At 44.6% G+C, this 12,445-nt stretch overlaps 2 protein-coding genes across 2 annotated transcripts; both read right to left on the reverse strand. All coding sequences in view use genetic code 11, as the record gives it.

Moving 5' to 3' along the window:
• EGR_08226 (hypothetical protein) lies at nucleotides 1–8,336 on the reverse strand (the record flags this gene model as incomplete). Its single annotated transcript, XM_024497475.1, has 14 exons — nucleotides 1–344; nucleotides 1,123–1,417; nucleotides 1,557–1,674; nucleotides 2,233–2,485; nucleotides 2,916–3,002; nucleotides 3,697–3,930; nucleotides 4,236–4,634; nucleotides 6,079–6,441; nucleotides 7,467–7,623; nucleotides 7,704–7,751; nucleotides 7,833–7,895; nucleotides 7,966–8,085; nucleotides 8,127–8,240; nucleotides 8,280–8,336. The coding sequence occupies 14 exons, from the start codon at nucleotides 8,334–8,336 to the stop codon at nucleotides 1–3; spliced, it is 2,652 nt and encodes an 883-aa protein (XP_024348116.1).
• Nucleotides 8,337–9,577: 1,241 nt separating this feature from the next.
• On the reverse strand, nucleotides 9,578–11,530 carry EGR_08227 (Growth arrest and DNA damage-inducible proteins-interacting protein; the record flags this gene model as incomplete). The annotated part of the gene is made up of 3 exons (XM_024497476.1): nucleotides 9,578–9,691; nucleotides 10,833–10,923; nucleotides 11,058–11,530. 3 exons carry the CDS (start codon nucleotides 11,528–11,530, stop codon nucleotides 9,578–9,580), a joined length of 678 nt encoding a protein of 225 aa, XP_024348117.1.
• Between the last annotated feature and the right edge of the window lie 915 nt (nucleotides 11,531–12,445).

A 12,445-nucleotide genomic window follows, 5' to 3' on the forward strand; every position in this document is an offset into this window, starting at 1 on the left:
CTATAACGAGATTAACCGATGATGGAGAATGAGCCGGCAACTCACCAAAAACCCCCGTTTGAGGACCGCAGATTGTAGCCGTACCGTAATGTCGACGAAGCCGAGTGGGCCGGCAAGTGGGGAAGATCGAGGAAGCCCGTCCAGGTACAGTGGCATCTCTACATGGTCCCCTCCACCAGCCACTTCACCCGTCTCCTGCCCCTCTGCTGCTGCAAACGCGTATGCACCCACTGTGCTGTTCCCATCCCCGACTCCTCCTACACCGCCAGGCCTGGCACGCGGCAGTCGACCGAACAGAAGATCGTCGTGATGACGAAGACTCACCGAGGAGAGCAGAGTGAAGGCTGTGTACGAACAGAAAGTGGCAACTTTCATGGATGCGTGTCCGGATCTATCCGATATGTTGACTAGTGAGTGAGATACTCCACCTATCATTTATTTCGCTTTTCACTTACCAACATTATAATTTGTAAATGTTAAATATTTTTATCTAAATTGAAGCCCTTGCAATTGGTTAGGTGGTGATGAACCCATAAACCATCCGTAAATACAGTGACACGACTAGTGATATGCGACTGCAGGGTAATATTTTCACTGTAATTGACAATGCGGTTCCACACCCACTTCAGTCACCACGCTAGAAGCACCACTCCGGTCACACCGTCTATGCTACTAGTTCCCTATTCCTTCTAGGCACCGGCAAAGCTACTTCTTGACTGGGCTCAAAGGGTAGCCCAAACGACAGACACAAATGTTTGGTAAATAAGGTTTAGCATTGTCTGGGTAATAGCACCACTGTTATTTAATAATATCGACACCACCACTGCCACCACCCTCGCCACGATTTCACGTGCGACTGCAACTCACGTGGACCGCAGTGCAGTAATTTGGAGAACTAGGAACAACACAGGGTAGGTTAAGAGAATCCACTGCTTTTATGGTTACGTTCCACGACATCATTGCTGGCCAGATCACATAGTTCTTCACACAACCTAATGTTAAATCATCTCGAAAGGTAACTCACGCTATCACCTCTCTATGAAATTTCAAGAGAGAATACAACAATCACATCCGTGATTGAATCTCCGCTCAAAAGACTACCCAGCAAGGTATCTTGCTCACCAGCAGACAAATCTATATCTTCCTTTGGTTGTGAAACGTAGTACTTCCTCTTTTTCGATGAGAGCAGCAAGGAAGACATATGCAACCCACCGCACTTCTTAGCAGATGAAATGATAGGCGATTTCTCCATAATTGAGATGTTAGTTCTTCTCGACACCGGCGTCTGGAGACCTGAAGACTGCTGGCGATCCGTTGAGGTACCACGACCGCCACTACTACCAATACCCCCACTGCCACCCGTCTGCAGGCAGTAGACCTCGATGTTAATGACAAAGTCTGGACGCAGGGGCACGATCTACACAGGGGAAAGAGAGGATCAACAGCCAGTGTGAGTAAACATGACATTTAGTTCACTCAGACAAACCCCTTTACAACAGGATAGATTGTGTGATGTAACTGAAAATGACTCCAGAGGGGGAAATCGGCACACTCACATCAATATCCGCGAGGAGATCGACGAAAGCGGCGCCCCGAACAGTACCAGCTGGAAGATCAGCCACCCGCATGAGTGTCACCGTCTGGGTGTGGTAGATCCTCCCTTCACCAACGCATCTGTTAAGGAAACAAAGAACAGATCAATGACAAAATCATCGGTAGATTCAAAAGTAATTAAGCGATCCGAAATTGAGAAAAGAGTGAATCGGATATTCATCCTCCCACACTTTCTAGATGGGTGATCCAGCGATAGGCTCCAAAAGGTTCAATCAACGCTGGATAGATGGAAGGATCTGTGAACAAAGGGGAGAAGGAGGACGGATGAGTGTGGAATAGATAGACAGATGCTTCTGATTCAGATAGATGGGTGTTGCATAGATGACTGAATGAATATTCGGATGGAAGTGTCAAGGGTGAGTGAATGTACAGGTGCTGTAAACATGGCCGGAGGCAAACTTATGAACGATTAATAGATTGCAAGCAGATGCAATGTGGAATGATAGACAAGTGCAGTAAGAACTAATGAACCGATGGATCCGGTACGGTAACAACGGCAAAGCAAGACTGGGTGGATGAATGGTTTCTAGATAATTTCAGACCGAATAAATGCATCTGAGTAAATCAACCGATACTTTTGTCACTCAGATACACCTAATCAAAAGAGGGGACACTGACTTGAGTACGGCAAGGATGTGATACTTCACTGGTCGCCCACCATCCACAGTCCGTAGCCTCTCACCCACTCCAACGACCACATAGCCGCCACCGCTACCACTACTACCGCCAGGGAGAAGTGGCTTCAGCGCCACCCGAACAGCATGTAGTTGCAACCGCGCCCGCAACGGCTCTCCACGCATCGGCGGCACCATCACCGGTGAACCCTTGTGCAGTAGAGCCAGCTCCTCTAACAATGCCTGCCGTCGCTGACCTGAAGATTGCACGTATTAGGGAGTGATGGCTACTAATGATTCACGAGTAGAAACCAATTACCTGAGACCACAGAACACAACTGATCAATACCTCAATTGCAGGGTAGTTATCCAAGATCTCATTACTCATACATTTAATTTACCATCCTCAGTGGCATGAAGATCCGTACATATCATTTATGCCACCAGCTCACCATTCCTGCGCATTCCCACTTATGCGCCACCTAGGCGTGTCCTTTACCAAGGCCTGAGAGAGGACTCTGATGATTCCCTCCTAGCAGACCCGCAACTTCCATGACGTCTGTCGAGAACTACTGAAACTACGCCAACCACTGACAGCTGTCCACATTATCAAGTTCAGGAAGCTGACCACTGACAGTGGCACTCACTTTCAGTGGTCCAAAAGCCGTGCGTCATGCAAATGATTACAGAATTTGCGTGAGTCAGGAATGGCATTGGGAACTACTACCGGCTTTTGTTCCACGCCACTGGTAGTAACCCATTCAACCGGATGGGCTGCAAAGTGGAAAGGAGGGACGCATGGCAGGCATGGCCCTGTAAAGTCGTTTCACATTATCCTGCATCATGGTTTCGCTTCAAGGAGAATGCTCCACCAACTGACAATAAAAGGGCCCGCTGTAGGACACCGTCTAGCCCCAAGAAAATCGCGTCAAATTATTTCCTCCGCTATGGCCCATAAATATAGCACGACTGGTGATGTCACCTTTGTCCGAAAACTAACGTCTTCTCATTCTAGTTAAAATCATCGCACGATTTTTCACCTGAAGCGCTGATGGCTTTAACGCATTTGGCCATCAAGGGGAAAGACCGGTGACTCGGAAATGTTCAAACTAACCCGGGCTTGTTCATTCGCCCACAAATCGACCTCCACGCTTCTAAACTACCACGTCTACCCTACGCTTATAACAAACGTGCTCCCAGGCTGGTATGGTCCGTGACACCATCAGCAATAACTCGGGCACTGCCATGTCAGCCAGATGACAAGGAACATCAGTCGACTGTGTCAGGTTGATATCAGTAGTCGGCAGCAGGTTCACGTGCATAAAAATGCTACTAACAAGCTTACTATAAAACGTTAAGCATAATTTCATTTGGAAAAAAATTTCAAAACTAATAGAACGCGTAGCCTAGAACTAGACCGACAGTATACTACCAACGACCCAAAAAGTAGACTTCATCCGGTACCCACATGCCAGCAGGAAACGTAGGTTAAGATCAATCAGGGTAGCTTCGCCAACAGGAACAGATGCGCTGCTGCTGGATTTGGCCGATTTGCCAGTCGCGACGGCCTTAGCAGAGGAGTGCAGTTCGGTGAGCTCGGTGCTTAGTTCCATGATTAACGACTTCTCGCGAGTGATGAGATCGGCGATGTCCTTCATTCGCTCCAACCTGCGCAAGGTGACTGCCTCCGCCGCGGCGATTTCTTCGAATGGAAGAAACGAAGGCTATTACGAAGTCATCAGTTGTTAAGTCTCTAGTGTAAACTGACATACACCAGTATGAAAGACCCCATTTTGTCAATGATATCAGTGTGGTAAAAGGATATTTTAGTCCCCACGGATTAAAATCTAGTCCAGTTTCATTGTCCACCGACCATACCCATAGCCTCCTGCATCTTGCATAAGCTATCAATAAAGCTTCTCGCATACTGCTATGCCGTGTTGCGTAGTCGAGCATGACCTTGAGTCCCCACACTGTACAGAATTTCAACACTGTCCGTACACCTACCAGTATTGCTACGTGATGGACGGCCTCCCCTCGTGATAGGCGTTGGTGGGCAAACGAAGTCGAGGAGGGCCGAGGCCTCCCGACTCATTCGCCGCGGCGCATCCGACGACTTTCGTCCTCTCGAAGAGGATGACGGTGAGACGAGCGCGGCTGTGGCAGTGAAGGAGGGGCGATTGCTGGTCGGCTCTGAGTTCACCGAGTCACCTTCGCTACTGTCGTCATCAGACGAACTTGCACGACTGCTGCTACTCATGCTGCTCACCTCGTCAGTATCCGAAGCCGATGATGTCGATCTCTCAGCCGCTGCGGAAGAGGAGCGCCGAGAACGGCAACAATTTCGATTGAGACGATCCGCGGAGTTGGCAAGACGAGCGGCACTTTCCAGAATGCCGAAGGAGTCTACGCAAGAGGAGATCAAGTCATTGCTGAATTTACATTGTTTACTGTTCTTCCACTAAAGTCTTATAAACGATATCCTATTTAAACTTATTAAAGAGAAGTTTGTGAAAAAATTAAAGTGCAACACCTTGACGGCGACACTTCAAAAAGACCAATGACCACAAATTCGTGTGCGTAGTCAAAAGCATTGACTAGTTTATAAGTTGAGAATCCGCTACATCTGTTCCACATAGTCCATATCCATCCCCTCTCTCAAAAGGCTACGCTCAAGTACTACGAGCCTGACTTGACAATGCCAGCCTTGCAAGCAATTTAACTAATTGCCTTTCCTTTCCTTTCCATTTCCTTTCTTTTGTCTCGATACCAAGAGTCCCATCGGGGGGTTTTCCCTTCCTGGCTGGAGACTTGCTCAACCTTACAAATGTTTTTTTTTTTCAGCTGTCAATCCAAACGATGAGAAACTTGTGCTGGCAGTTCCAATTCCTATTTTTAATGCCATTATATGTAGTACGGGCTGAATGTTTGCTCAACACAGGATGAGAATCTTGGCTGACGATTAAAAGTAAGGACATTTGCAAGACCCTGATTAGATCAATTGTTACTCAACACGAGATTGACTCGGTCATTGAGTGCAAAAAAGGAGCTACGAAATTGTTCATTAACACATGAGGTTCGAATATGTGCCAATACACGGTACGAATGGAACATTTCACCTATCCTCACAGTAATTGGTGGGTATGTCGGTATGCATAGCCGCAAAGCGCATACTTCTAGGAAAAGGGATGGAAGCGATTAAGGTGAACAATAAAAATGATTCTAAATGGATGTTTATTTTCCTTTAATGTAACCTACCATCCCCCTCCCTTCCGTCCATGAGTTTTTCTACGACATCGGACCCACTTTATGGGAAGCACTGGTGTAACATCAATCAATTCGACTTTGGGATATTGGTGGAATCAGACAACAATAAATACGAATAAATTTTAATCAGCGGTATTAAACGAGTATGAAGATTATGACACCATCAAAATAATCTACTCTGGCTACTCGAAGTCTTAAATGAGTGGCTGCATTCCCAATGGAAGTAGAGGTTGAATCTATTATTCCACAAAAAAAATACCTTTCGGAAACAAAACATCGGAACTATTTGCAAGAATGATTAAAAGCGGAAGACCCTCCTTGGGTGTTAAGGCATTACTAATATTTGAGGATAAAAAACAAATAATCCTAAAATAAAATATTTCTTTAATGACATTAAGACAAGAACGCAGTATGTGGAGAGTGTGTACATCAATCCGCATAGCATCAAAGGCCAGGAGCATTCAAAATGAACAGTTTTTACACCAAAAATAGATGTCGATATCTCTCCAAATAGGCTAGACAATATGCAGCACAAATCTCCCTGCACTAAATCTAATAAGAACATATCTATCCTCTCTCTCACCTCCATCCACATACTTGTACCTTTCTCCAGGATCGTTAGGGACGGAACTGTGCCCTCGTGAGGAAGAGTTAGGGGCGGAAGAGGCAGCGCTACTCACATTGGGTACCTCCCCTTCAATCTCTACCTCCGAATCACCAGGAGCGGAGCCTGGCTTCGATTCAAAGGTGACAGAGCGCTGGCGTGGCAGCTGCGCGTTGGCTGCCTCCATTGGAGGACTCTCATTGAGGTTGCTGCAGTTCGGCCAGTTGCGGAGAACGCCGCGACTTAAACCACCGCCGGCACTGTTTGTGTAGGCACCGAGTCGTGGTCGACTGTAGTAACGGTGCGGGAATACTGGCTGGGTGGTGCTTGGACACTCGGGAACTGCAAGGCGAAGAGTTAATTCAAAGACCACTGTTTCGTGCGCTTCTTCAACTGCACTAGTTTTTCAATCTGAAGAGGATGACATTTCAACAGTACGCCATTTCAACTAAAAAGACGAGTTGACACGCCTCTTCATCATGCTGGTTAAAATCTAAGGGACGATCAGCGTGCAACCTTTGCTGATCTGTGTCTTTCAAATCCACATGTAAGTTACTGGATGCTTATTTGACCTCTACCGGAAAATAAGCAACAAATCATGAAAAAAAAGTAGAAATAATTGGCTTTTAAGTCAGAATAGGGGAAGAAAGACGAGTTTTGGGAAGACCACTTACGAACTGAACCCTTTAGCTAATTTAGAACTAGTTGTCTCAAGAGTTAACCGCAAGCCTTAAAAGTTGGGCTTAATGTGGAACCAGATTATTTGTACGTCCCAAGAATATAGAACGGTGTTCAAATTTGGAGCAAGCTATCAGGCCTCTACCACACCACTTTGTGATTTAAAGCGATAGTAGTTGAAAGCGGAGTCAGTGGAAAACTAACTGCGAGGGGACTTTTGATTATGCCCAACATCGCAACAATACCGCATGCAGCAGTAAGCAGCAGGTACTTCCTGTTACTCATAGCTGGCGTTCATGTTGTAAGACACCCCGAGTCGATAACCCTAGCGGTAGGCAAAAGTGGTAGTGCGTAGACGTGCGAAAGGCAGTGCGGTTAGGATTAATCGCTTGTCAACGACCACTTACAATCTCACTTCGACCGCTCCAGCTCACACGGTTTGGTATTCTGATAAGACGCCAACTGCCACCATTTCTGTACCATTTCAGCCCCTACCCGGATACGGACATGTAATCATCTTCATCTATTACTTTCAACTCCTTTGGTCCGCTTAAGACGCAAGACCTGTATTCGCCATTTGTTTATGATGACCAGTTGTGCCACGCCGGACTTAAATAAGAGTGAGGCGCCGTACATGTAAGGTTGGTAGCGAACGTGCCAAGAATGGGTGCAAATTAGCATGAACTCACCAAAGTATTCGCGTTTAGGAGATTTCGAGAGGTCGATAAAACCGGCCGATTTGGAGCGGACACCTTCCTCCACATCTGGAAGTAGAGGTGGTGGTGGCAAATCCGCTAGAATGTCCGCTGTGGGGGCCAGTGGTTCCTCGATTCCAACAGGAGGCGGCTAAAAAGATAACAAAGGAACGTGGGAACCACATTTATGAGAATCGCCTCAACTTTGATTTAACGTCATAAGCTATTCACCGGTAGTTCAGGGATCCCGACATCAATAGATTCCATCAGCAAATTTTCCTACAACAAAGGCAAATCATTTACGATTATGGCTGGGACAGATCGCTTATTCCACCGCATAAAAAAATTTGTGTGAATTACGTTGCAAGCTGGGACTCCGCCAACATCAGGCATCCCACGTTTTTCTAAAGAAAAAGTAGGCGGCTGAAAAAGAAAATGCAATTAGTCAATTGAGCCGAGTCGTCAAAACGCGGGTGAATACAGGGTAAAGAACCTGAATTGGTCGGAGTGGAGGTCTTTCAGTGACCGTATTTAGAGTTTCTTTGCTCATAAGACCCTCCCAAAATTGCCGTAACGATGAGACGTGGGCCGGTGTGACAGATGAAAGACTTTCCTGAAGAAAATTTGGTCACTTTTAATAATCACCAAACTTACTCTGAAATGGCTCTTTTTTGAAGCACCATCAGGTGTCTTGTCAGCGCTACCAGAAACTCGTGGTCGGCTTTTCTGGCGCCTAGTGTGCCACAAATCATCCTCCCATTTTCGTATCTAGGCAGAAGGATGTCAAATCGGGAACAGTGTTTCTACTTCATTGGCGAGAGCCGTATACTTCTCCTTTGATACGTACGAGGTGTTGCCATCCATGTCACTAGAGCTAAATTTTGTCTCAAGATAGTTAGCTTTTGGCAAATTCCGAGTTAATGTCTCAGGCTTAGTTAAATAAGTATCAGCCTTAGTGACAAGGTTGGACACCAAAAAGTGCGTTTTTGCGCATAAAATCGAGAAAAAAGATAGTATCTGACATGATCTAGACTTCCACAACACTTACGATATTGAGCAAGACTTAGGCGCACAAAGTTTTCCTGTTGCAATGGCACATAATTATTCACACGGCATGCAAACTAACTGAAAGAATATTCATTAGAAAATGCGATGGATGATATACTAAGAACATCCAGAGACGCCTTATCAGTACACACAAGTGCGACCGCAATTCCTATGAACTTACTATCGGTAAAACTCAAGCAATTAATTTGGTGAAATTGAAGTTTAAAAAATATTAGTGTAACACCCCGCTCACCTTTCGTGCTTGAGCGGACTACCATCCATGCGCCCCAAAGACGGCACCGTACTTTAAAAATCAAATTACCGCCAATCCAGCTTCACACGTTTTCGGCATCATCAACAATATTTGCATCCTAGTTTGTTGGCAACTAGTACAGTTAATTAAGTTTTTTTGACACCGATTTCTATTATTCATAAAGTTGCTACACCTAAATAAAAACCAGCATATAAATGTACACACATTGCGCTTCCGTATCGTGAATACAAGTGCGTTGAAATGGCCAAGGGAGCAGCCCAAAGGAAAACCCCATCTAAATGCTGAACCTTCAAGCCACATCGAACACATACTTGAGCTGAAGCCGTTTCTACCACAATGAGTGTCTATACCCCAGAGACTGAACAGCTATCAACCACCATGTCTTCTGTCCCGAAAACTCCAGCATGCACGGCAACCCAGTCATCAGCAGAGCACCAGCGCCCACTGTAGCGTCCCGAGACTCCCTGAAGACGAAAGAAGACACAATACTCGGGCGGAATATATATATTCAGCACGGAGAAGGTGTCTGGGCTATTGGCATAACCCAAAAGGGCAGCCCACCCAGCGAGGTACAAGGGGGCTAATTCGAAGTACAAAAGTGGCGCCTCACCAGAACCGAGGGATAAACCACTATCGTATTACACCACCTATCACAGTCGCCTACCGGCACAGCAACCTCGTGTGTCCCCCACCTTCCCTCCACACAGACCGACGACCGTATCCATGCGTGGTAGTAAAATCTATTTGATACAGATAGAATTTCTACAATCAAAAGGACGGGCAGCTACTTCTTCTTTGAAGCCTTTTTTGCTAATCTCGCCTCCTCGTGCTTCTCTTCGACCAGTTTCAGGAACTTCGGATCTCGGTGGTCTACGTAGTAGCCGAATCGATCCCGAGCCTACAATTTAGAAAATACCTACCACCATGAATGAAGAAGTGTAAATGGGCCAAAAGCACACAACACATTTGTGAGGGATGATTTTGTATTCACCAAATTCAATCCTGTTTTGTAAATCCAGCGCTTGGCGACTACAAACACCCCATGTCAAACTAACACTGCAAGCAATTTGTAAAGGTTCACAATTTAAAAAGTAGAAATTGTAGGCGAACAAGCAGAAACACGGCATGGAGTGGATTGGAGTCCCCTTAACTCCAAAAAGACACTACTTTATTAGCGCGGCAATATCAGGACTGGGATTTATTTGCAGTATGGCAAGCTTATTTCTTTTGGAAACAAAAGAAATTAGGATATAGAAATAAACTTTCGACTAGGAACCTGAAAACTACTATGTATGCTTGAGCCGAAATGCAGATTAAGATCAAGTGTTTAAACGACTTTTATGATTTTCAGAGTACTCATGCTTCTGGGTAAAGCCAAGGACACATACGAACAAAAATTTCTAGTCCACAAATACTACTTACACAAAGTTATGGGCTTTAAAGATCAAAGGCAGAACTAACAATGAAATTTTTAGACAAAGCAAATGTATATAACAAAAAAGGGGCCTCATTATTTGGGAGCGGTTGAAAGTGGAGTCAATGAAGCAATCTTGCTCAAAGGTCTAGTAAAGTTTTTGAGGTGTGGTCTAAACGAAACGCTAATCCATACCAATAATCATACACAATTCACCGCTCCTGGTACAAAGTATAAGTGGAAAGACACCAAAAGCGTTGAAATAAGGCTGAAATAGCTTCCCACCCTTTGCTACTTCACAGCAGATAAAAGCTTGAGATTAATATCATTCACCTTAAAGTGTATTTGCATGCAACCACTTTATTTATAAGAATTTTCCAGATAAAGAGGTTGGGTTTAAAAGGATATAAAAATGATACGCAATCCGGAGTATAGCCAAACAAGGCCCCAAATAATGGGATTAACAGTGTGTACAACTAGACCAAGAGGATTAGCCAGTGTCTTTAGCCTGAAAAATTTTACGTAATTTAATTATTCTGAGGTCCAACTCATAAACAATGTTGAACGTAAAATTAAAGAAAAAACTTGCCTCTTCCAGAAGTTGTCTCCTCTTCTCTTCCTGCACCTGAGCCGCTTGTGCCTTCTTCTCCTGATTGGCCCGATACTTCTCCAAGATTTCAGGCAAACGCTCCAGATTCTCTGTGATTTTGCGGATCCTTTACCAAGAAAAGGGAGTGAAAATTCCGTACATTAGAACCAAACCTGACGATAAAATACTGAAATACCATGAAAACCTTGTAGTTGATTTAAGGCTAAACAAGAACAGGAAATAGTGCCGGAAAATCCATACCTCTCTTTCTCCACCTTGGCTTTCGCCGCGTTGGCTTCAATCCGCCTTTGTTTGAACTCTTCAATATCTGGCTCAAGTCTCTTTTTTATTTCCCTTTCCCTCGCCAAATACTCATATGAGTCGAATAATTCACATGGGTTAACGCCGCTTGAAAGACCATAAATGCCAAACAGTCTCCTCTGGTAAGCTGGTCGTTGCTCGTGGTCATATTTCACTGGTAGATGGATGCGTCTATTTCGAGCAATAAGATGGTGAGGGAATCTGTTTATATCAAATGCTTTCAATTCACAGGGAACGGCCTTGGTGGATGACCATTCAGCCTCCCACTGGTCCATAACAGAAGGGTACCCCCTACTTAGGTTGTCGTAGTCTGTGAGGCTGAATGGATCACGCCATCCCGGGTAGTACTTTTTACTTCGTGATGGAACACAGAGGAAGAGGAGCTTATGACATGGCGAAGAGACAGAAAACATTACAGCGAAAGCACAAAACAAGTAAAATTTCAGTTGTAACGAAAGCAATGATTCGATTAATGTTATATGTATTACTTGACTATGGGCTCAAGTGGCGCTTAGTGAAACACCACATTCGTAAAGCGGGGCCAGACCGGAGGTAATAAAACAAATTCGTGTAATCGATTGTTGATTTTTAATGTTTATGTGTTAAAACTTTTAAAAAACATAAAATTTGGCTACAATTAAAAATTACGCCTGCTTTAAGCTAATAGATAATTAAGAATATACATTCTTAAGGCGTTACAGAGCCCCTAGTTCTCCTCGAATTCTTAAATAGCCGTGCTGTTACAGCGGAAAGTATACTACTAATATGTGGAACAGTTGAGTGGCTACTAACATGGCCTGATTGTATTGATGCTTAGCGGGAGTATATTCACGCAGCCAAACACAAAGTTCCACAAACTACCCAAGTACTGCAGTGTAATGACTAGAACCAATGCATTTATTTACCTTTAATTTTAATTTTTAGATTTCTAATGGCTCTTTTCTGGACATTGTATTCTATATCATTTGGCCTACATTGTGCTTCAAATATTACCCTTTTACAGTCTGTTTCTTAAGCTACAAAAAGTATATATTAAATCTTCTGTTTTGTCCTAGCAAGGTGCTTCTCCTATCTTGTTGGAATTCCCTCCTGAAAATCAATATCTACTGTTTAGTTTTTACTTATAGTTATTAGCAGATATGTCCCTGTAGCGTCCCCAGACTCCCTGAAGACGAAACAAGACAAAATACTCGGGCAGAATATATATATTCAGCACGGAGAAGGTGTCTGGGCTATTGGTATGGCCCAAAAGGCCAGCCCACCCAGCGAGGTACAAGGGGGCTAATTCGAAGTACAAAATTGGCGCCTCACAAGAACCGAGGGATAAA

The sequence above is a fragment of the Echinococcus granulosus genome (assembly GCF_000524195.1).
Source record: "Echinococcus granulosus chromosome Unknown EG_S00099, whole genome shotgun sequence".
Classification (NCBI taxonomy): domain Eukaryota; kingdom Metazoa; phylum Platyhelminthes; class Cestoda; order Cyclophyllidea; family Taeniidae; genus Echinococcus; species Echinococcus granulosus.